General features: G+C 43.9%; 1 protein-coding gene across 1 annotated transcript in view; it reads left to right on the forward strand.

The window, feature by feature from the left end:
• Positions 1-959: 959 nt before the first annotated feature.
• Positions 960-24319, forward strand: part of CST7 (cystatin F) — a 41095-nt gene continuing 17735 nt past the window's right edge. The window contains exon 1 of the mRNA XM_088477597.1: positions 960-1061. Coding sequence (XP_088333723.1) covers positions 992-1061 — 70 coding nt within the window. The 5' untranslated portion in view covers positions 960-991. The remainder of the gene's footprint in view (positions 1062-24319) is intronic.

Here is a 24319-nt window from a genome sequence, read left to right on the forward strand (position 1 = left end):
GCTAAGCATAGTCATCCAGCTACCTCGGAGCAACCTTTTGGCCTAAAAACAATATTGTAAGGTGTGAGGTGTTCAGAATAGACTGGAAATGAGTGGAAATGAATGTTATTGAGGTTAATAATAGCGTAGGAACTTAAAAAAAAAATTCTGTGATTTTAGCTGTTTTTATTCTTTTTTCCAAAAAAATACCGATCCAAAACACAAAACACGGAAGGGTGGTTTTGGTAAAACCAATCCAAATAGAAAACACGAAGAAAAATCCAGATCCAAAACGAAAACGTGAAAAGTGGCCGGTGCACACCCCTAATATATATATATACCCACAAAATTGACAAATTAGGGACATGTCACAAGGATACGCCCCCTACCCGGTTGGCCATGCACCATTTTCAGGAGCACGCTCGCCGAAAGCTCGGTACGCACCACAGTGACCTGGCCTGCCCCTGGTGAGGCGTGAACATTAATAGGGATACGGTTAGAAAGCTTTGCTGCCTAAATAATTATCACAAAATACAGTGGCAAACTTCCAAGGCAACATAAGTTCTGGCAATGGGTTGGAACTGGGACCACCCATTACCAAATGTCTAGTTTCGCCTATGCAAATAATATCTAAAATGTGCAAGTTACATTATTATTATTATTACCTGGGGTAATAATAAAAAAGTGTCAAATTCCTCTCTTAATTAAAGCCTTCTGGAAAGGTCTAGATTTAAGCTTTATTTGAACTATGCATGATAACTAAGTGTAATAATAGTTTTTTTCTATCCAGAAAAGTACATTTAGTATAAATATATCTTTAGCAGTCTGTATTGGTGGTCTGAGTGGTTAGCAAAGCTGGCGATTGATAGCAACAGGAAGAGTACAGTACAGATCTGTCACTAACCAGAAAGTTTCCACACACTAATATACTCATCTTCCTGTAAGAGACTTTTATTAGTAACTCCCATGAGTGCAACAGTCTCATCATCCTCTCCTCTATGAAGAAGACAACATGTCTGCTCCATGGATGTTTGTAATCCTGTTATTCTTAGGCATGAGCAGCCATGGTGGGGCAGTCGGTGGTAAGCATATTACTATACTATCTATACATCTGCAACAGATCACATTTCCTACTTACCTCTACAGACGCATTGTAATAAGCCGCGTTAGTTACAGGTTGTTTGCTAGATAACTGTAAAGTCAGTTATGAATACTTGTTCATTAAGTATGGGGATGGCAAACCTATTGTCTTGATTTGTTTTTACTTTATTGCAATGTAATAGAATAACTTAGAAATCATATATAAATCAAGATAAAATACGTTTGCAAACAGCATTGATATGAGAGTAAGATTTATAAGAGATGTAGCATTGGCTCAGGTTAGTAACTTCTCACACCTGCCAACCTAAATCCTTGCCACTCAGAATATATGGTTCTGTTTATCCCATTTGGCAAATGCAATTTCCTGGCCTGAGTTATTGAAAAAAATAATTTTTGAATGGAATCATTAAATATTAGTAAAAAAGCAAGAGTATATCTACGTTTGGTTGTTCCATTGCTTAGCTACACCCTTCTAGCAGCAATATATCCCTGGGTTATCATTCTCTAATTTAGGTGGTTATGAATAATAGTACTGGGCCACATGTGGCCCTCCAAGCCTTCATATGTGTCCCCCAGGTCCTGTTTTATTGTCAGATTTATTTGCTACTGGGGGAGGGTGCAAGGATTATCTTCCAGCAGTCACTCACTGTGCGTTCCTAACAGGTCGCATCGTTTGTGACTATGGGTCGGATTCAATTAGCTGTGAAAAGCCTCGGTTTTGTGAAACGTATTCGCAGGTGCAAACTTTTCACACAAAAAGGTATATAGCGCAATTCTATTGCCGAAGTTTTCGCACATTCGAATTCTCCATACACAAAAGATGGTGAAAAGTTTTCACTATCTCAGAGCAGGTGAAAAGTTGTGCAAAATCCCTATTTTTGGTTAAAAATGTTGGTTCAGAACCCTTTGGACACACCCCTAATGGCAAATTAGGCAAAAAAAAAATGTTTTATTAGCTTCATTTGCCCAATAATGACGTAATTTTTGGGGTTGAAAAATTAAAAGGGTTGAAAAATGGATGGCTGCCCCTGCTGTATTTTTAAAAGTGCACGTTTAATACTTGCACCCATTTTAATGTACCCCTAATTTAACTGCAACATTTATTTTGTCCAAAACAATAGCTTTTTATCATTTTTCCAATGTTATACAAATATGCATATAACAGCCATTTGACACAATTTAAGAACCCAAATACTTTTATTAGGGTCACGAATACACTTCTATATTTATTTCCTATGTCATATAGCCTTTTTATGGGGTACAGACAGATTTCCCCAAAATGTGCTGTACTTTTCGCAGGCCACTCCAGAAACAGTTTTCATGCAAATGCGTTTTCACGTCTTTTGTAATAGAACAGGGGCGGAAAACAGGAGTGCGCATAGATAATATGCGAAACTATCGCACCAAAACACCCAAAGTGTGCAAAAAACTTTGGCAAGAAAAGTTTTCGCTTCATCACGTCTAACTGAATTCCCCCTATGCCAGTTAACGCACTGCAAAGAGTGATCGCAAAAGATGCAACCATGCCAGGCAAGTGGGTAAAACACACCTCTCAACCAGTACTTTTTATTTAGTGGTGCTCAGCGGTACTCAGTACTTCTTTTTTCGGGGGGGGAGGGGGGGCAAACTTTAAATTCTTACAACTAGTACTAGAAATAGGAAGAGATCAGTAAAATCAATCCAGAAATGAATAAAATAAGTATCTGCACATTTATTCAGAACGTGGAAGCTGTTATTAATGTTGGATCAATACGTCACTTTAGGTAGGTCCTGAATTCTGTTTTCATAGAATAATCCACTGCTTTCCACTATTTGGATTTCAGAGGGGCCTGATATGAGAAATGTGTTTTGCTCTTCCAATATTCGCCAACTTTGGCCCTGACTCAGACCCACTCGCTGCAGCAGGCAGCTCGCAGGGTCTGTGGGCTTTTTCTTTTTCTCCTGCCGCTCGCAAAGCTGTGGGAGACCTCCCACAGCTTGTGCGAGTGGCCTGGAGACCATCGCGATTATCGCTACCATCGGCCTTGCGACAAGACCCTGTGGTAGGGTCTAGGCTGCCGCCAGACCGAGTGGACTTCCTGCTCTAATAGAGCAGGAAGTCCACTACTGACATCAGTAGTGATGTCAGTAGGTCCTCCCACAAACGCCAGGCGTTCCTAAGGGAATGGCTGCATTTGTGTAGCCACTCCCCCTACCCGCCTACAAAACGGGGCGAGCTGTCACTCACCATCAACAGCCGCCCCGTCTTGTAGCGAGTCCCATAGCGACTGAACTTCAGTCGCTCAGCGGGGCTCGCGCATGCGCTCGCTGGATGCGGCGCATGCGTAGTGGCCAAACATCGAGCTGCTTGCGAGCGCTGTGCGCTCGCGAGCGGCTCTGAATCAGGCCCTTTGTCCCAAGTATCCAAATGACCACTCCACACACTGCAATATTAATTGGTTAAAAGAAAAATGGTTTTATGACTGAGCACATTTTATGATGTGTACACCATTTATATAGCCATAAAATAATAAATGATGACCCTGGCATACTAATATATTTTATTACACCAGTTGACAATTAATTAATTAACGAACAATGCTCCTTTAGTATAATTTAGGGATGTGCAGGCTCGGATAGGTTCGAGTTTGCACGTTGAGTTCTGATTTTTCCCTCCAAAAAATCTTTTGTCCAGGAATGATGATGTTCGTCCACGCAAGATAACGTTTTGCCTCTTTCTGAGTTCCGTTTTTTTGGAGGGAAAAATCCGAACTCAACGTGCAAACTCGAACCTATCCGAGCCTGCACATCCCTAGTATAATTGTTAAATAATATTGCTGTCTTAATAAAATGAAACACTAATCCCCCCTACAATAGCTTTTTTGCCTCCTTATTCATAAAATATACACAATGATTACCTTAAATACACCATGTAGACAAAGTGATTGGACACTGACAGCGAATAGAATGAACAAGATATTATTGTCGTCAGTACTTTGTAGGACCACAACGTGCAGTGATTACTGCAGACACCCTTCTAGGTAATCTGTCCACAAGTTCCTGGACAGCAGTAGGCAGTATGTTTTGCCATTCCGCCGTAAGTACAGTGACCAACTGTGAGACTGAAGAAGATCGAGTCAGCCTAGAACGCATCCGTAGCTCCAATTCGTCCCAGAGGTTCTCAATGGGGTAAAGATCTGGACTCTGAGCTGGCCAGTCCATCCGGGGTAACCAAATTTTCTGTATACCAGTCCAGTGTCGTCCTGGAAACATGACAGGTGGTATTGTCATCCTGTTAACAATGAAACATTTGTTGTTTCCGTAAAACTGCCACAATGTAGGGAGCGCAGAGTTATCGAGAACATCTATATACTTCTCATTTTATACTTTCACAAACTTGTCTGTTGCAGGAGCACAGTTTTTCATTTGCGCGGGCGTGTCCAATAACTTTTGTCTACATAGTGTATAAATGTATTATAATTCATCACGTTCTGATTGGCCAGATAGCCCAAAAAGTATGCGGTGTGAGTTATCTCACTTGTCATAACCTACCTCATTTTGTTCGCTAGTCTGGAAGGCGGTTTGTAAAACTGTAGCTTGATAAATGTGGTCGTTCCTATTCTTCATATATAAAAACTGGGAAGGTGATGTGTTTAGTGGCGTATTCTAATCAGGTGGTTTCCATCAGTTCTGCCATTAGTAAATTTTAGGTTTTCAAAAGCGCTGGAAAAAACACAAAAAATACACCCGTTTTCTAAAACTGTTGTTTAGTACATTTACCATACTGTATGTCCGAATTGCAGGACATAAACAGCTGTGAGGAATGAATTAAAGGGAACTGCATAGAGCTTTTCTTTGGGTAAAATGCCCTTTTGTATTAAATTATATTGTATTTTAGATTACATTTTCTAAAAATTTGTTCAGTTTTTATTATCTAAAATATTATTTTTTTTTCTATCAATATCTAGTACTCTAACAGGAAATACAGTACATTGTTAAATATGTTACACTAAATATTATAATCATTATCTTAATTCTTGTACATACAGCTATTAAATTGCAAGCTCCCTGATATAAAAGAGCAACTAATAAAGCTGCATACACACACAACGATTTTGTTACCAACGATTTTATGAACCATTTTATGAACGATTTTCTGTCAGACTTTTTAAAGTGTAATGAACGATTTTTTTGAACTACAAACGATTTTTGCATATTCCCTTAATGAAAATCGTTCAGTTGGTCAGTCTGACTGAACTACAAACTACAAACGTGAACGCGCATGAACGATAATCGTTCATCATTTTAACTCAGAAAGTGAACGATTTTTACGATTGAACGATAAACGATATCGTTAAAGATAATCGTTCAAAAAATCGTTGTGTGTATGCACCTTTACATTCACAAATAACTATGTATTAAGGCCCCCATACATCAGCAATCTGAAGACTACAATTGAACAATTTGAAGATTTACATTACAGATCTTTTTCAGTGATTTGCAGATCGATTGCAGCAAACACAGATCTGCCAATCTTGAAAGGCCCATCATTTTATTAGTAACGGTCTGCAAATCTGCTGATCATGCCCATACACTAGCAATCCACAGCCCCAATCCATCTGTGAAATCCAACATATTGGACTATCTGATTTAACAATTCCAATCACTTTTTGGTTGCAATCTGCGATCTGTGAAGCCCGTACATTGCAGATTTTTATACACAATCAATTGCAAATTGCAGAATTGCCACAATCGATGGCTGATGTATGGGGGCCTTAACTCATAAACCCATATTTGGCTAAATGATGGCCAAGATAGGCCACCTGCAGCGTCATGCAATAGTTCTCATTTACAAATTATCTAAATTGCAGACCTGCACTGCTTCTGCATTTGCACAGGTGCTCCTCATTGTCCACCAACGACATGACAAGGTGAAGGGGCAAACGCAGGATTTCTAGATGGGGCTTTCCAAATGCATGATTTTAGAATGAGTATTGCCAGTCCATGAAGAGGGCATAATTAGCACTTAAAAAGCTATAGTCTGCCTCATACAAAGTGTATGTAACACTTTGGACATATACAGGATAAGCAATCACAGTAAGCCATTAGATGCAGCTGTAAGACTAACCTGTAAGAGCTGAAAAGGTTAAACATCCCATAATATTCTGTGCCCCGTGACGAAGGTGCTGTGTGCACCGAAACGGCCTTCGGGCTATCTCCATACCACCATGGCTTCTTACCAGTTTTTGTAATGTATTACCTTTATGCACTTGAAATATGTGACCCAGGGTACTTACTGAAGCCATTTGTATATGTCTAATACAACCTTTCTATTTTGCATATTATGCATTGTGTGCTGGTTTTTCCTTTTTGGATATACTGCAATATTACATACCATTACCAAGCACCTCTTTCTTGATATATCCGTAGATTAGTGTGCAATCCTTGTATTTTTTATATATATATATATATATATATATATATATATATATATATATATATACATACACATATACATAAGATAACCAGTTAGAGACAGAACTGAGATTTCTAAGAACACATTCTCCCAGCGCATGTTAAGACGCCTGTCTCTTCTTGCTGGCATTTGCTCTCTGGTCCAGTGCGCTGATTGAGCACTCAGATTCGCACACAGCAGCAGTCTTGGTAGGAGAAGCTGCTACCACTGGTCATGTGCAACAGCTTCATTCCATCTCTTATACTGCATGTTGTGGCCATAGCTCTAGTAAAATCGTATTATATACTACTGCTACTGTGGTCATGATTTGCTAGCTGGGAGATCGGGGTTTCCGGGTGACTGGATGCCCCCCCCTGCGTTTGCCTATGAGGTGCATGCTCAATTCCTGGTCTTTTGGCCTTTCCAAATCAGGAAGATTAATTTCATAATGTGCATGAGAAGAAGAGGTGGTCATGCTACACAGATCAGGGAGCCAAAAGGCCCGAGGAGGTCCATGTGCAGCAGACTGATCTCCGAGCAGCAGTCCTTCCAGCCTCTCCACACCCTACCATCTCCGGCAATGTGGCGGAATCTTCCCAGTAATATTCAGGAAGATGGCACATTCACAAACTATAGCAAAGGCTCTAGCACAGTGCCAGCGCCTTTGCTGTCACTGCATGGCACCATGTTTCTGAAGATATCACTGGGAAGATGGCACACCATGTAGGAGAGGAGACCCACTTGCTGGGGTTGAGGGGGTAGCTGGGGCACCTATTTATCCATCTTGGCTCCTCCTCCTTCCATTATCTGGCTATGCCATTGTCAAAGCCATGCGCATACCCATAAAACCATACTTGCCTACCCTCCCGAAAATCGGGTGCCGCTCCCGACCTCCCGGGAAGGCAGGCAATCCTCTCGACCCCCGGCGATGTGTCTGCACCCCCCTGCGCTTGTAAGGAGAAACCCCGGCAGCAGGGGGGCCGGTGACGCTATTCGCGCTGAATCGCATCATCGTGGCTCCACCCCCGGCTGCACAATGCCATTAATCATGGCATTGTAAAGGGGGGCGGAGCCACGATGATGCGATCACGCTGCCACGCCCCCATGCTCCGCCCGCTTTGACGGCATCACGCCCCCAGCCGTGCAAGCCCGACAGCTCCCTCCCAGAAGTAGGGAGCTAAATGTTGGCAAGCCTACATAAAACTGGTAATGTGAATGCATTAACTCAGGTCCGTGACATCACTAAAGAGCATATGTGCTGTGAGGTTACAATTTTTCATTGAAGTAAATTAACTTTAATGAGATTATGATGGATGTCTACAATGTGATGGAAAATATCTCCTTTCACAGCTACAACTTTATATCAGTTATCTACTGATCTGATAAGCTGGTCTTTTACATACGTAATTCACAGTGTTATTGTTACCTCCTTCATATAAGTCTCGCCTTTTGGCTTTTAGACCTACAAATGCATATGTACAACTATTTTAAATTATTAATGTCCTTCTAATAGATTTTTCTACAAACATCTTCTGTGTGTGAATGAGGAAGTCGGTGATGTTAACCCTATGTTATGCATAAATACATTCACTGCACTGTAAACACATTGGGGTTGATTCAGAGATGGGAGCAAAGCAAAACAAATGACAGTAACTTTGCATCTAGACAAACCATGTTGCAATTTAAGAGGTGCAAATACATTTACTAATGTATTTATTGCATGCAGGGTAAATACTGGCTGCTTTTGCATGTAGCCCACAAATGCTGGTCAGCTTTATTTTCACACTGCAAGTTCAGCCAGGACACGACCATCCAACTCTGTAGCCCTGTGAAATGCAGGCACAGGTTCAATTTGGGGAGTTACCCAATATATTTAAAGCGGCAATAACTTAAAAGGCAATCCAGCAGCTGGAATTTTTTGTGATAAATACCCTGAGAAGTGCAGGGGGAGAGATTTGCAGAGATTCTCCCAAGCGCTGTCCCTGCATCTGATATTTCATACATCCTTGCGCTGTATTCAAATATCACATTGCGATTTTGGGCGAATTTATAATATCCATCCGCATCTGAGATGTGCAGTGTGATAAATATGCCCCATAGTCACCAACCGTCCCTAATTTCCAGGGATAGTCCCAGGATTTAAAAATATGCCAAGGAAATTTTGTGTCCCTGCAACTTACAATTAATGACAAACTACAACATTCTCTTTATTTGTATGTTATATGCAACTCATCTATTTTCTGACCTTTATGTCAAAACCTAATCCAGCAAGTATGACATGACGGGATTGTAGTGCTTCAAGATCTGCCAAGACAATAACATACCTCACGTTTAGATGTTCAACTTTGCCGCAACGTTTTTAGTAACTATCAGTGGCGGATCTTACCTAGGGGCTGTGAGGCTGCAGCCCCCCTTCCCCAGTAAAATCCTCCACTGTTTAGTGAGCTAGTGCAGTCCATGACTGCACTGGCTATACTGTGACTGGCGGTGGCTTCCTACTGGAAGCGCCACCTGCCAGTCACGCTGAAGACCGACAGCCATGGGGAGGTGTCTCCTGCCCCTGGGATTGCCAGCGCGGGCTGTGATCAGCAGAGAGCGGCTTCCAGTGGAAGCCGGTGCTCTGCCTTTCGGGCAGCCCAACAGGACTTCTCCTGCCAGGATCCAGGTCAGCAGCAATAGCGGCAGCCCCCCTCAGGTAAGAGAGCAGGAGCCGCTGCTGGTAACTATTTTAAAATGATGGAAGAAATTTTATTAATGGGACCTTTGTACATAGGGCCTGATTCAGCAGCAATGGCAACTGCAATTACGCACGCAATTGGTCGATTTTTGCGCTCAGTGCATGCATATGCATCACAGTGCGCGTGAGCGAACACTCCACTGCGATAGGGACTACAAAAGAAGCAACGAGGATCAGTATTACACAAATTTATAGTTGGATTACACTCAGTATTGAGAGAAAGTGTACTCATTATATAGAGGTGCACATATATCTGTGTCTGCATCGGGGGTAATCGCTGGCTCCATGTCTGTTGCTGGGGTACTTTCTTTAGTAACAACTACTAGTTGTCAGACCATCAGTAGCAAAGTAGTTGTAGTTCAATAGTACTTTGTTTGGTCTATGATGTGTAGCTATAATATTAATACTAATTCCATGCACTGCAAGTTACAAAAAAGACAAGTAAAACTAAAAAGAAAAAGGTTTTGACACTCAGTGTTCCAGTTATTGGTAATGCTGTCTTGTAATATACTGTGGTTTCCTCTGTGGTGAGGGGTCCTCTATTACTAAAGTGTGAAACAAACTATGAGTGTTAATTCCTTGCATTACCACCTTGTTGTTGCACATGGCAGTAGATGGGGAAGGAGAAAGCAGATGTAACAAGTTAGAAAGCACATAATAGCATTGGAAGCTACAGTACACTGGAAGGACAGTAGGTGGTGCTGTTTCATAAATTCGTGACAGTCTTCACTATTGTACAAACTTTTTTGTTAATCTTCCATGTTGTAATCTAACATGTTATGCCATGTTAAAACATTTTATCTGTTCTGGCTAAAGTAGCTAAATCCCACCCCACCCACTGTCCTACATTATGGATGGGACATCAAACTCCTAACACTGATGTTACAATCAATGTTGCTATCAACTCATGACCGTCGATGGCAAGAAGCTAATGATTGCAAAAACATTGATGTTTTGTGGCTAAAGCAATATGATATAAATGATGCATAGTAATTCAAGTTATGAATAAACATATTGTAACTTAAAAATTAGAGATCCGCTTATTAATTACAAATAACATGTTTTCAATTGAATTACAACTGGCTTTTGTGATAAAATAGGGATAGATATTATTAAGTCTGTGACTTATACTTTAACAAGGGTTTCTTAATAACTTGGACACAGTGAGTGAGCATGCTTCTTTACTGTAAACAGCAGGATACCAAAGACCCAGAATTCATACGCAGCTAATACAAGCATATAATAAGATCTGTTGTAACCTTCCAACGGAATACATACACAGCAATGAGAACTATATACACCACAGATTTATTACGCCTTCTAAAGAGTGGACAAGTGTTGAAGGTGCCCATAGCAACCGAACAGCTCCCATCTTTCATTTTTTAGAATGAACTTTATAAATGCTAGTTTGGAGCTGATTGGTTGCAATGGCGACTTCTCCACTTGTCCATTTGTACCTCATATTTCTCCCATAGACCTGTATCCAGAGTTGACCCTGGGCATATGCAAAATACCTCCACATCACCTAGCACACATTGACAGGAGGAGTCACCAGCAAAAGTATGCTCTCGCCAGGGGTGGCTCAAGGGGTAGACTGACAGGGCCATCGCCCGGAAAGCTGTAGCCTGGAGGGGCACTGCCGCAGTCCCTCAGTCCCTGCTTCATTCCACCTCCCAGGCATAGCAACAAGGGGGATTCAGTGCCTGTGCCGCTGCAGAAAGCAGCTGGGCACAGGTAGAAAGGAGGGGCCCTTTCTCTTCATCACCCAGCAGCACAGCATGCGTGACATGACGTCGCACTGCTGAAGGTCAGCAGTGCACAGCAAAAGAGCTGCAAAGAGACCAAGAAGGTAAGTTAGCGCCTGGATTGGAGTGGCACGGGTGGGACTGGAGTGACACAAGAGGGAGTCTGATTGACGTGGCAGGTGGGACTAGAGTGATTTTGGAGAACTGAAGTGACACAGGGGAGAGCTGGAGTGTCACATTGGGGGCTGGACTGACATCGGGAGGAGCTGGAGTGACACGGGGAACTGGACTGACATGAGGGAGCTGGAATAACATGGGGGAGCTAGAGTAACACATGGGGAGCTAGAGTGGCATGGGGGTTGGGACCAGAGCTGAAGTAACCCAATGGGAACTGGATTTTGTGACACAAGGGGGAGCTAGAGTGACACTTGGGGGACTGGAGTAACAAATGCGGGTCTGGAGTGACATTGGAGAGAGCTGGAGTAACATGAGGGAGCTGGAGCCAGAGAGACATGGGGAGTGGGATGAGGCCTACTGTAGAAATGCAGGGAGAGTGGGGGTGGAATGAGTCTGCTGGGGAGCCACAATAAGGATGAGGCTGCTGTATAGCCACAATGGGAATAAATCTGCTGTAGAGCCACAGGGGTAATGAGGCTTCTGTTGTTAAACAAGGGGAGTGATGAAGCTGCTGGCAAGAGACAGGGGGAATAAGGCAGCTGGAGAGATGCTGGGGAATTGAGGATGTTGGAGAGACACATGGGGGGATGAGGCTATTGGAGAGACACATGGATTAGGCTACTGAAGAGACACCATGGGAGGATGTGGCTGGAAAGTCACAAGGGGCATGAGGCTGGAGTAAAACATTGGGCATGTGCCTGAAACAACACAGGGAAGGAGGTGACTTGGAGGTATGAGGCTGGAGTAACATGGGGTAGGTGGCTGGAGTGACGCAGAAGGGCATGTGGCTGGAAAAACATGAGGTGACAGGGAGCACAATACTGAAAGTATCACAGGGAGCATGAGGCTGGAAGTAACACAGGGACCACAAGACTAGATGGAACACAGGAGGCTTGAGGGGTCACAGGGGAGGTGGCACTGGGGGTACGAGTCTGGTTGAACCTTTGTTGTATGATGATAATATTGGTTATACACCAAATTTCCTACACAAATAGGCATCTCCCGGACCATGAGGTTTCCTACATGAATAGTAAAGACCGACTGAAGACTCCATCTGCCCAGGGAGGATTAATTTCTTCAGAGGCAGTGGCGTCACTAGGGGGGTGTGAGCCGAAGCGTGTGTCACCCTCCAAGGGGGTGACACCAAAAGCTGCACTCATGCCCACACACACCCCTGCACGCCGCTACCACATTCAAGCCCTCAGCCCCCCACCCACCAGTCTGATCCCCACTACCACCCCCGCCACGGAGGAGGGGACGTGCAGGCAGACTGTCGGTGGCAGTATTTTGACCCAGTCCATCCTCTCTTCTCTTCCCAGAATGCAGGGCATGACATCATTCTGGGAGAAGCACTGCAGTGCTGAGTACTGGTAGGGGGAGAGAGAGCAGAGCTGCACACATTGGTCCTGATTATTTTTTTTTACACCATGAGCTACAGCTCTGGGTCACAACAACCCTAGTGACGCCTCTGTTCAGAGCTTCCCCATTGCGGAGAAACCACCATTTAGGTAACATGTATTTTTATTTAGTACACACAAAAAGCTATATGGATTTTTTTTTCAAGGAGGAAAGCAAAGGGATTTTCCACCTTGGGCTCTACTTGGTCTAGAACCGGCTCTGTTACTACAGTCATTGGATTTTTTTCGATACTGACAAAAAAGCAGTGATTTGGGCAGTTTCTCCTGTGCATCTCTCCACCACATCACCACCAGTGAGGAGACAGATGGAGAAGCCATCAGCAGATCATGTGACTTCTTCCAGCAACATGTCCATGTCAGCACCAGCCACCAATGGGGCATCACATTGTGGACTATTCATGTGTCACAGTTGGTGCTAGTGAGTTACCTGTATCAGGTGATGAACTGGAATCACTGAAGGCCGGCTGGACTGGAACCATGGTTAACATGAATAGCTCTTTTGTTATAAGAAGTGGGTAGCAGTGAGAACTGCATTTGGTGATGAGTGACTGGAACTGGAAAGTTGAGACGTTGGAATGAGACCAGAAGGAACTTGGAGGGACCGGACTGGGACCGGCAGGTAGGCTGACTGAGCTGGTCGGGGTACCAGTAGATGAGCTTGCAGAGGGATGGTAGCACGGAAGCTACTTGGTGCAGCTAATGAGCCGTGAGATGAGTGGACTTGGAGGAACCGGACTGGGACCGGCAGGAAGGCTGACTGAGCTGGTCGGGTTACTAGTAGATGGGCTTGCAGATGTATGGTAGCATGGAAGCTACTTGTTGTGGCTTGGGAAGCCGTGGGTAGACGTTGGTAGCTGGGTGGCTACGTGGAGCGGCTGGATATCCGTGGGTAGACGCTGGTATCTGGGTAGCTACGTGGAGCGGCAGGATAGCCGTGGATGGACGCTGGTATCTGGGTGGCTACGTGAAGCGTCCGTTTGGCCGTGGGTAGACGCTGGTAGCTGGGTGGCTACGTGGAGTGGCTGGATAGCCGTGGGTAGATGCTGGTAGCTGGGTAGCTACGTGGAGCGGCTGGATAGCTGTGGGTAGACGCTGGTAGCTGGGTGGCTATGTGGAGCGGCTGGATAGCCGTGGGTAGATGCTGGTAGCGTGGAAGCTACTTGGTGCGGTCTGGGAGCCGTGTGGAGAAGCTGGTAGCGTGGAAGCTAATTCGAGTGGCCTGGGAGCCGTAGGTGAGAGATGGTAGCGTGGAAGCTACTTGGTGCGGCCTGGGAGCAGTGGGTGAGAGATGGTAGCATGGAAGCTACTTGGTGCAGCCTGGGAGCCGTGTGGAGAAGCTGGTAGCATGGAAGCTACTTGGAGCCGTAGGTGAGAGATGGTAGCGTGGAAGCTACTTGGTGCGGCCTGGGAGCCGTGGGTGTGAGATGGTAGCGTGGAAGCTACTTGGTTGCAGCCTGGGAGCCGTGTGGAGAAGCTGGTAGCGTGGAAGCTACTTGGAGCGGCCTGGGAGCCGTAGGTGAGAGGCTGGTAGCGTGGATAGCTGAACGCAGCAGGCTTACGTATAGCACTGGTCTAGGAACCAGCAGGAGCCTGGGACATCCTGGTACACAGAGGTACAGCTATAGCACAAGTTGTACACCACGGAACGTAACAAGATGTTCAAGCACAGAGTGCTATCAGATGAGGATCTATATACCTAGAGTCTGGCAGCAATTGGTGGATACAGACAGGTAGTCTGGCAGTGGAATTCTGAGTGGAGCAAGGCACAACATGCAGAGGGAGTAATCATCTTTGCAGCCCTTGAGAATCAGGACCACACCTGTGATTCCAATTAAGACTAGCAATGCTCACAGACAGAGCAGAGTCCAGGTGATTTAATCAGTGTGGGGAGGAGAGCAGTCTGCACACACAGAGTTGTCACAGCTAGCATGATTCAGCCAGAGCAGATCTAACAGAAGAATTACAAACACAGATCCATGGAGCAGCTGGCAGAGGTAAGTCTCAAAGCAAAGGTAAAAACTAGCCAGGATTGTGACATCATGTGAATGTTAGTAATGTGATGTACAATTAAGTGGACTGAGGCACTAATGTGTGACATAAATATATGAACTGTGACAACTAATATGTGGCGTACCTTAATGATCTGGAGGCAGGAATGTGTGGCATAAACATGTGAACTGGGGAGAGGAATAGTAACACTTATTATTTTGTGCCAGGATTTGTAAGAGTTATTCACATGATATCACGGTGATTATATTATATTTATATGTCCGTGTTTAATTCCGTGATATTTATATTACTGTCCTGTAGTTTGGGCATTTAGTGCTGGTTTATTTGAAAATAAAAATCTCAAAGATATTATAAAGCTATGTAGTAGTTTCTGTCTGAACACAATGCTTGGTGATGGGGCTGGCTGCAGTGTTAGAGGCACCTTCTAATATCTTCACTAGGGCACCAATTTGGTCAGTGCCACCTGTATCTGTAGCCATCCATGTTTGCTAAACATCAGTGTGTGATTCCCATCCCTAGGATGCGCGTTAAGGCCTAAACAAAGTGCATATTCTGCAGCACAAATAAACCAGCAAGTCTCCCTTCTGTTTTCTACTAAATGTTCAGAGACACATACAAGCATAGGTTATAAGGCCTAAGCATCAAATAGTATAAACATACATAACTCTGCACGTATTTGAATATAGTAACATGGCTGGGAGCTATATTGCTTATTTCATAAAGGTAAATTTACATATTAATGGACTGTAGCAGTACATTGTCATCAAGTGACAACATTATCATGAAAAATAAGTTGAATATATAATTTTATTATATACAGAGAGTGTTTGATAGTAGAATTTCCCAGCAATGTTTTGGCAGTTACCTCCAGAGCCGTAACTAGACTTTTTGGTGCCCTGTGCCAGAAAGAGCATTGGCGCCCCCCTCATTTTTCAAAGGGACACAATGCACCCAAAAAAGGGCCATGGCTTCATGGGGAAGAGAGAGGCCAGGAGATGCTGGGGATAAAATAAGAGGAAGCTACAAGCAAGAATGATAATAAACAGAAATTTGACAGGCCCATACAGCACCCCCTGACCTGTGGTGTCCTGTGCGATGGCGACAGCCGCACTACCCTAGCTACGGCCCTGGTTACCTCACATCATGTTTACATGCTCAGATTGGCTGCTTGTTGACTTTCCCTATCGGTTGCTGCTATTTCCAAGTTGGAGAAAGGACCTCTGTGACGTAGACACCACGTGACCGCTGCAGGAGGCTGGACCGCTCCTGCGTTACCATCCACTAGGGCATAGAGGGGGAATATATATTTGTGGCGAGCGCAGCGAGCCACCGTGCCCGAAGAGTAGCGAGCCTGCGAGGGGACAGTTTTGGTCCCCCGTTACCATCCCCGCCCCTCCCCCTTTCAGGCCGAGTCACGTGGGTGTGACGTCACAGGGCCATCAGCCCTGTACAGTCTAGACCTAACCTTTCCCTATCCCTCTTCAAACTTACACACTCTCTGCTGCTGTTAACATCTCATTACTGATTGGCTGCAGGAGTGATACCTCCGCCCACTCATCACCTGCCTGTCTATAAGGTCCTTGTTTTGAAAACCAAAGTCAATAAAAGCTTTGACTCTAGTTAAATGCACCTGGAAATTGTCAGGTGCTCATTAGTAATCAACAATGTATCGCCAGTGGCATCAATGGGATTGGTGTCACCCAGTGCCCCTACTCATCCTTTCACTTCCTCAGCTATAGTCTCATGCCCACAAAGCCATGTTGAATGACATTTTGGGTGCATGACAGTGTGTCACGCCACCGGTCTCGTCATGCTAGGGGCTTGCCCAGCACTCCAGGAGCTGCTGGGCAGCCCCCAGCCTCTCCAGACACAGTGTGGATGACAATAGCCCTTACAAATATATAAAGAAATGGATACAATCATGTAATAAATGGCTCTAGAAGAATCCAATGGCTCAATGATTTGTGAGTTCTTATATTTATGTCAGGGGGAAAATCTCCTCATTAGTACTCTCCTCCATACGTATTACGCATAGAAAAGAGAAAAAGGCACATATAGTGTAATGCCATAATAAATTTGAACACAGTAAAATATGAAATTATTAAAATATTGATATAAAAGTTGTAGCTTAAAACGCATGGTATCCAATAGCTCTAATCACAAGCTTTCCTTCAATGGCTTGAAGCAAGATTTTTACCGGCTGTGGGCAGAATTGACAATGGACAGTTCTTAGTGTGGCATTTAAACAGCATGGAGTCTCCCGGCTGCAGTCCTGGGTAAACACTCATCCGTCCTGACTCCCGTACAAGCCAGAGCATCTGCACTATCACCTCGGCACCCACGTGTTCCGAACCTCCATCGGGTCTTTCTCAAGGTAAGCCGAACATTGGAATGCCATGTCTCATTGTTTGTATCCTTAAATCCCCTTCCTTAATTGTTTAATTGTTCCCAGCGCAGCTGATCTCTAGACATCCTCCAGCCTACAAGTCCCATGACCCGTTTGCTGTAGGAATCTCAATGTCTACATGCGACACGTTGTCATAGCAATGCCCAATCAGAACCGCATTTTAAATGAACTACAGATCCCATGATGCAATGTCCTCTTGGATACATTTCAAATGGAAAACTTTGACAGGCATACGTTCTTGTGCAGTATCTTAAACCAGACCTCTGCTTTCTGTCAGGTATTACGGTTCTGCTTCATATCTTGTGTCCCGGTTAAATATTTTGTAGCAGAATCAGTTCATGATGTATATTAATACACATACAAGATGGGATCTAATGAAATGATGAACAGGAGTATTAAAATATAAAGATATAAATACAAAATATTCCATTATCTATTTTACACTTTCTTACACTTCACCTTCTCTCATTAGAGTGATGCCCTGGGGTGGTTCAGCTGGGCCTGTTTGGGGGTGTCCTGTGCTCTAGATTTCAACCCTAGTAGGTTAGGGACCTACCCTCAGAGGTTACCTGGGCGTGGTGGGTAGGCCCATAACCATGGCCATGATTATGCTAAAACCTCTATGTATTGCAAAATTCTATTGCATTATGAATGTATTATATAAAATTAGTAATGTTGGAGTTGTGCACTTGTACTTTCTTTTCTTACGTCTCTGTGTGCAATATTTTGGTGGAGGGTTTGGACCACTCTCTAGTACATTTGGTTTCATAAGCTGCTCTTTTTCTGCGCACCAGTGCACCCACTAGTGATGCCACTGCGTCTCTCATACCGTTCATTACTGATAGGGAAAGAAAACTGAATTGAAGCAAGTAACAATAATTCAGGAAAAATAATAATAATAATGTCCTTTTGAAGTAGATATGACTTAAAATGTAAAATTGTCTGTTATTATTTAATGCACACTGAAAACTTAGTTCCAGGAAATTTCTTTACTTGTTTCCAATAATACTGTAGCTTCCGTGATGTTAAACGTTTGGCTAATCTCCATGTGCATTTAGAAATAATGGCTACAGTACTGAGAGATAGCTACATAATCAGGCATTCGGTTACAGAGATAGTGTTGTGACATCCTGACAAACCGCCACGGTTTGCATAGCCATGCCAAAGCATCTGCAAAGTTATCTCAGCTTTCATATTCTTGCAGAGAACATAATGACTTTTTTCATTTACTACATGTCATAAATGTGATAAAGTCTCAGAGCTGTGCTAGTTATTTTGCTTTTTTCCTTTTCTGTTTCAATCCACTTATCAAATGAAGAATATATTAGGATAGATGCTGCATAGAGCTATACTTATTACAGTGAAACTTTTTTCCCATAAATAATTAATTGAAAAACACATGGGTCTATTTACTAAGCAGTGTTAGGAGACAGAGTGAAAAGTGATAAGGTGCCAGCCAATCCACTCCTACTTGCCATCTCACAGGCTGTGTTTGAAAAATGACATTTGGGAGCTGATTGGCTGGAACCTTATCACTTCTCACTCTGGGCTCTATTTATTAACATTATTTTTACTAAAATAAAGTGAAAAGGGTGTTTTCACACCCTTTTCACATTATTTTAGTACAGGTTCAGTCTCCTATATCCAAATATTCCTAAATACGGAATATTCTGAAATGCAGATTTTTTTTGGCTTGACTGAGATAATGAAACCTTTGATTTTTGATGGTTCACTGTACACAAATTTTGTCTAAGGCACAAATGATTAAAAATATTGTATAAAATTACCTTCAGGCTGTGTGTATAAGGTGTATATGAAACATAACTGAATTTTATGTATGTACACAAACTTTGTTTGAGCCACAAAATTATTGAAAATATTGTATAAAATTACCTGCAGGCTGTGTGTATAAGGTGTATATAACACATAAATGCATTCTGTGTGTATATTTGGGTCCCATTCCCAAGATATTTCATTATGATATGCAAATATTCCAAAATACGGAATATTCCATTATCCAAAATACCCTTGGTCCCAGGCATTTTGGATATCGGAGACTCAACCTGTATCACCTACAGAGCAATTGGAGTAGAATTCGTAAAATTCTACTCCAACCCCTAAGTATAACTTATTTTTAGTAAGCAGATCACATTTCCCATAATTGTAATGGGAAATGTGATCTGGCCAAAGTTACTAAAAATAAAATGTGAAAATATACCGGGGAAAGACCTGTGATAATAACGCCACCTGGAGGTGGCGTTATCCAGGGTCTCCCCTGGTTACCGGACTCCTGCTCCGCTCTGACGGGGAGAGCAGAGCCCGGAGCCAGCCCCAGTAATCAGCTGTGTGGTCAAAACAGACCACATGCTGATTCACAGTAAAAAAACAACAACCTTACCTGACTCCAGGGACCGGAGTTCGGGGCTCCGGTGATGTCCTCTCTCCAGTCAGCTGGTCTCCCATGCTGCACTGCGGCCTGGTCGTCACCTTACAGGGTCCCAGTGCAGTATGGGATGTCAGCTGACACGAGGACATGGAGGACATCACCGGAGCCCGGATCATGCAGGTAAGTGTAATTAAAGGAGAGGGGGGATTGCGGGGGGTAGGGGAGGTCGCGGGCGGTCCGCAATCATGGGGGGCGGGGCTTGGCGATGGGGGCGGGGCTTAGCGGCGGGGGGTAGCAGCGGCGGCCGGTCGACGCATGCACGGGACACTTGTCATGGTATTTTTTGCGAAAATACCGTGACTAATGTGCGGAGGGGATTCGCAGGGATAGAGCTTTCACGCAAGCTCTGTCCCTGCAAGGGATTTGTAGTAAATCCCTGTGATATTGCCTGAATTCGTAATGCGAATTCAGTCGGTAATATCACACTGCAATCTGCATTACCAATGCGGATTGTAGTAAATAAAGCCCTCTGTCTCCTAACACTGTTTAGTAAATAGACCCCACAATCTCATAAAAAAAAAAATCAAATACTGTTTTTCTTTCTAATTGCTCTGTAAAGTCATGGAATTCCTAAAGAACACCCCCTGCTATCCTAAATCCCACATGTTTACATATCTTTCAGTTATCTCAGTGAATATCTACTGATGGATATTCCCTGGATCTTGTGTTCTAATTCCTAGGCTCCATCTCCAACTTCTCCAACTCGACCTTCCTGTGAGACCACAATGTAATTTCCTTTCTGCCTCACCTTGCCTTCAGCATCCATCCAGCACCTAAATTTGTGAGTGCACAGCAACACCTAGATGTCATCCATACTGCTACAATTTCTCTATCCCAGAGGTTCCCAAATACGTTCCCCAAGGCACCCCAACAGTTCAGGTTTTAGAGATATCCATGGTTGAGCACAGGTGGTTAAATTAAATTAACTGAGGTACTAATTAAGTCACCTGTGGTGAAGCATGGATATCCTCAAACCATGGACTGTTAGGGTGCCTTGAGGATTGAGTATGGGAACTTTTGCTCTATGCTGTTATTGCACTCTCCTGACATAGCAGTCTCCTTCTACAGCACTACACTCACCATAGCCCTATATCAGGTGGCTCCAGCTGCCACACATTGTCTTCGGTGATGCAGACCTCAGCAGTGGAATGCTAATTGGGTCCACCACATGCAAAAGTTCTCCCATACCACTTAGCTCCACTGGAGAAACTCTTGCTCCAATGGTTGACTTTACCTACGCTACTCATTTATTGTGTCTTCACTCAAATAAACCATCAATCCCTTAATATTTACGCAGTCAACCAACCCGTTTTGCCACCTTCAACCAGCTTCCAGTTACTCATGCACATTGACCTCATGTCATTCATGACTCTGTCTTCAACTTTACGCCACACACCTAGTCCCTCACACAAACTTGTCACCTCCTCCTTTAAAACATTGCCAAGACACACCCCTTTCTTCTGACTCAATACCAAAACCCTTGACCCTCATTATATCTAGCCTGGACTATTGCCACCTCCTATGTAACCATCCCCTCACCTGTCTACAATTCATCTTAAGTTCCGCTGTAAGAATGCCCTCTGCAGAAAAACTCTGCACCACACAGTGACTCCCCATAATCTCCACAACCTGTTTAAAAATACTTACCAATGCATTGGGGAAGATGATTCAAGCCTTTGGGAGAGAGAAAGTGGAGAAGTTTCCCGAAGCAACAAATCAGCTTCTAACTGTCAGTCATCTAGTTGATTGGTTGCTTTGGGCAACTTCATCACTTTATCTCTCTCCAAGGCATGATACATCTCCCCCTTTTCCTCATATATTTCTGACCTCATCACAATATTATCTCCCTCCTGCTCTTTTAGTTGTATCCCTGACTTGTTCCTTGCCTCCTTTGTGATTAACCACCTCTGATACCTGCCTCTAGAACTCTTCCCTAACTGCTCCCCACTTATAGAATGCCCTACCCATTCAAACTCTTCCCCAACCTTCAATATTTTCACTATATAGCCTTTTATACTGCATGGGATGTTACTCCCTCTAGGTATCTCCAACTACAGGGTGTTTAGCTCGCTATTGGCCCCAAAGTTTTTCTTATAACTTTTAAAGTAATTGACGTCATTTAGTGAAATGTGACACAGACATACCTTGGTCTATGAGAAACATAAGGAAGTCATAGCAAGTGTTGAAAGTGGTCACCATTAGCATCCAGGCCAGCTATTTATGCATGCGCGAAGTGAAGGACAACTGTTCCCCATCCTAGCCAGCAGCGCAGTCCAAAATTCAAATAGGGGAGCCACACCAACTGCCAGTGAGGATGCCAGTGAGGATGCCAGTTGGTGTGGTTCCCCTATTTGAATTTTGGACTGCGCTGCAGCCCCACCTCTGAAACGTCAATTACTTTAAAAGTTATAAGAAAATCTTTGGGGCCAATAGCGAGTGAAACACCCTGTTCCATACTGATATGCTACTAGGCTAAGATTATTGTAGTATTACCCTGTACAGGGCCTTATCTACCATCTGTCTGACTTCCATGCCGTCTTTGTTAAGATTGTATGTACTTGTTCTGTTTTTTTTACATGATTTTATATATGATTTGTTATGTCCTCACTTATAAGTGAGGGTGATGAAGATATCCTAGTAAATATTTGCCATTGCATTTGTTCCTATAAATGTATACGTGAAATTCCTCTTATGGCTCATTGTGAAATGACAGAATATTTCAAATGACAGAATAGAAATATAAATAGATGCATTTTGAAGTGAACAAGTCTCTCACAAATTCATTTAACTTACTCGGATTCATTGAATTATTTGGCTGGACGGTGACCTTTAACACTGGACTGCATAACATGACTTACAAATCACTACTGTTTGTATGCTGCTTGTATGGCAGCAGATACATGCTTAGTACATAATAGTGGATACTATGAACGTAGTTCGTATGTCTGTACTCCAAAACTAGAAATAGCATTACATGTTTCCTCATAGTCACAAAAGGAAGGGTAACTGCCCAGAAGTCTTCTTGCTTGGCATAGCCAGGCTGCAGTTTTAGCTACCCAGGTCCTGTAAGGTGGGTAATGTGTACTATTGGCACCATCAATCTAAACACTCTTATTTCATAAACCTCAACTGTCCTAACACTCAAAAAGGGCATCATTTATCAGTGTTGGGGAATGGTGCCTGTAACATTAAGCATTGCTCTATGGATGAGGGTAATGTCAAAGTTTGTTGTTATTTATTTTCTTGGATTTTTCTTATGTATATTACCATTTGCTCAGCTTATAATGCCAAAATTATATTGGTGAATGACTGGCTATTACATAAATGTTCCACTTTGGCAATGATCACGCAGCCTGCTGGCTGGCAACGTAGTGCTATGGCAACGTAGTGCTATGGGAAATGATTGTAACTCCAACCAACAAGCATGGCATTACCCACAGATGCCCTGGCCCCACAAACTGGAGAATCTGCCAACATAACATTTTTACTCTGCGCCTCTGTTGTCATTATCACTTCATTTTCATCCCAGTTCCCAGTGTACAGCATGTATAATATACAATAGGGAAAAATGATCATCAAGATACACATTTGTTTAAATGTTGGCTAACATTAAATATGCCTGCAATTTGCAATTTATTTAATTAAAGAAAATCTTTGTGTAGAATTATTTTGTTATAACGCTTCTCTGCAGTAATTTGGTTATTTTGTACAATATAGTAAGTTAGTACTACAGTTATTGCTTAGGTTTAGTCAAAACCCAGATGTCCTCCTTGTATAGCAACATACTACACAGCAATAAGATACTAAATATAGCCAAAGCTTCTTTTTTTTCCGCAAAACTGAATATTATATTTTGGCAGGGCCAGCGCTACCACTAGGCAAACTTAGGCAGCTGCCTAAGAGCACCAGCCCTGCAGGGCAGTAGTGTGGACGGAACCTAAGTGCCGTCCGCACTACACTATTAGTAACAAACACACAGCCGCCGGCGCCGGCAGCTGTGTGATTGTTTTAGCAGCCGATGAGAGTCAGTCAGACTCTCATCGGCTGCTGCTTCCGGCTCCCGCAGTGAGTGATGGGAGTCATGACGTCTTTCCCATCATGCAGAGCGGGCCGGCCTGGGAGGAGGAGCAGATGCCGAAGCGTGGATTAAGGTAAGTGGAGTTTTTTCTTCCGCGTGCGTGTGTCTGACCGGGGGACACTGCTGGGGGGGGGGGGCTACTACTACTACTAAGGGCACTGCTGGGGAGGGCTACTACTACTACTAAGGGCACTGCTGGGGGGGCTGCTACTACTACTACTAAGGGCACTGCTGGGGGGGACTACTACTACTACTAAGAGCACTGCTGGGGGGGCTACTACTACTACTAAGGGCACTGCTGGGGGGGACTACTATTAAGGGCACTGCTGGGGGGGGACTACTACTACTAAGGGCACTGCTGGGGGGGGGACTACTACTACTAAGGGCACTGCTGGGGGGGGACTACTACTACTAAGGGCACTCCTGGGGGGGACTACTACTACTAAGGGCACTCCTGGGGGGGCTACTACTACGTGCACTGCTGGGGGGGACTACTACTACTAAGGGCACTCCTGGGGGGACTACTACTAAGGGCACTGCTGGGGGGGACTACTACTAAGGGCACTGCTGGGGGGGCTACTACTACTAAGGGCAATGCTGGTGGGGACTACTACTAAGGGCAATGCTGGTGGGGACTACTACTAAGGGCACTGCTGGGAGGACTACTACTAAGGGCACTGCTGGGGGGGCTACTACTACTAAGGGCACTACTGGGGGTGCTGCTGGTGGGACCACTACTGGGGGGCACTGCTGGGGGTACTACTAGGGGCACTGCACACTGGTGGGA

The sequence above is a fragment of the Taudactylus pleione genome, unplaced genomic scaffold (genome assembly GCF_031769625.1).
Source record: "Taudactylus pleione unplaced genomic scaffold, aTauple2 ptg000201l, whole genome shotgun sequence".
NCBI lineage: Eukaryota > Metazoa > Chordata > Amphibia > Anura > Myobatrachidae > Taudactylus > Taudactylus pleione.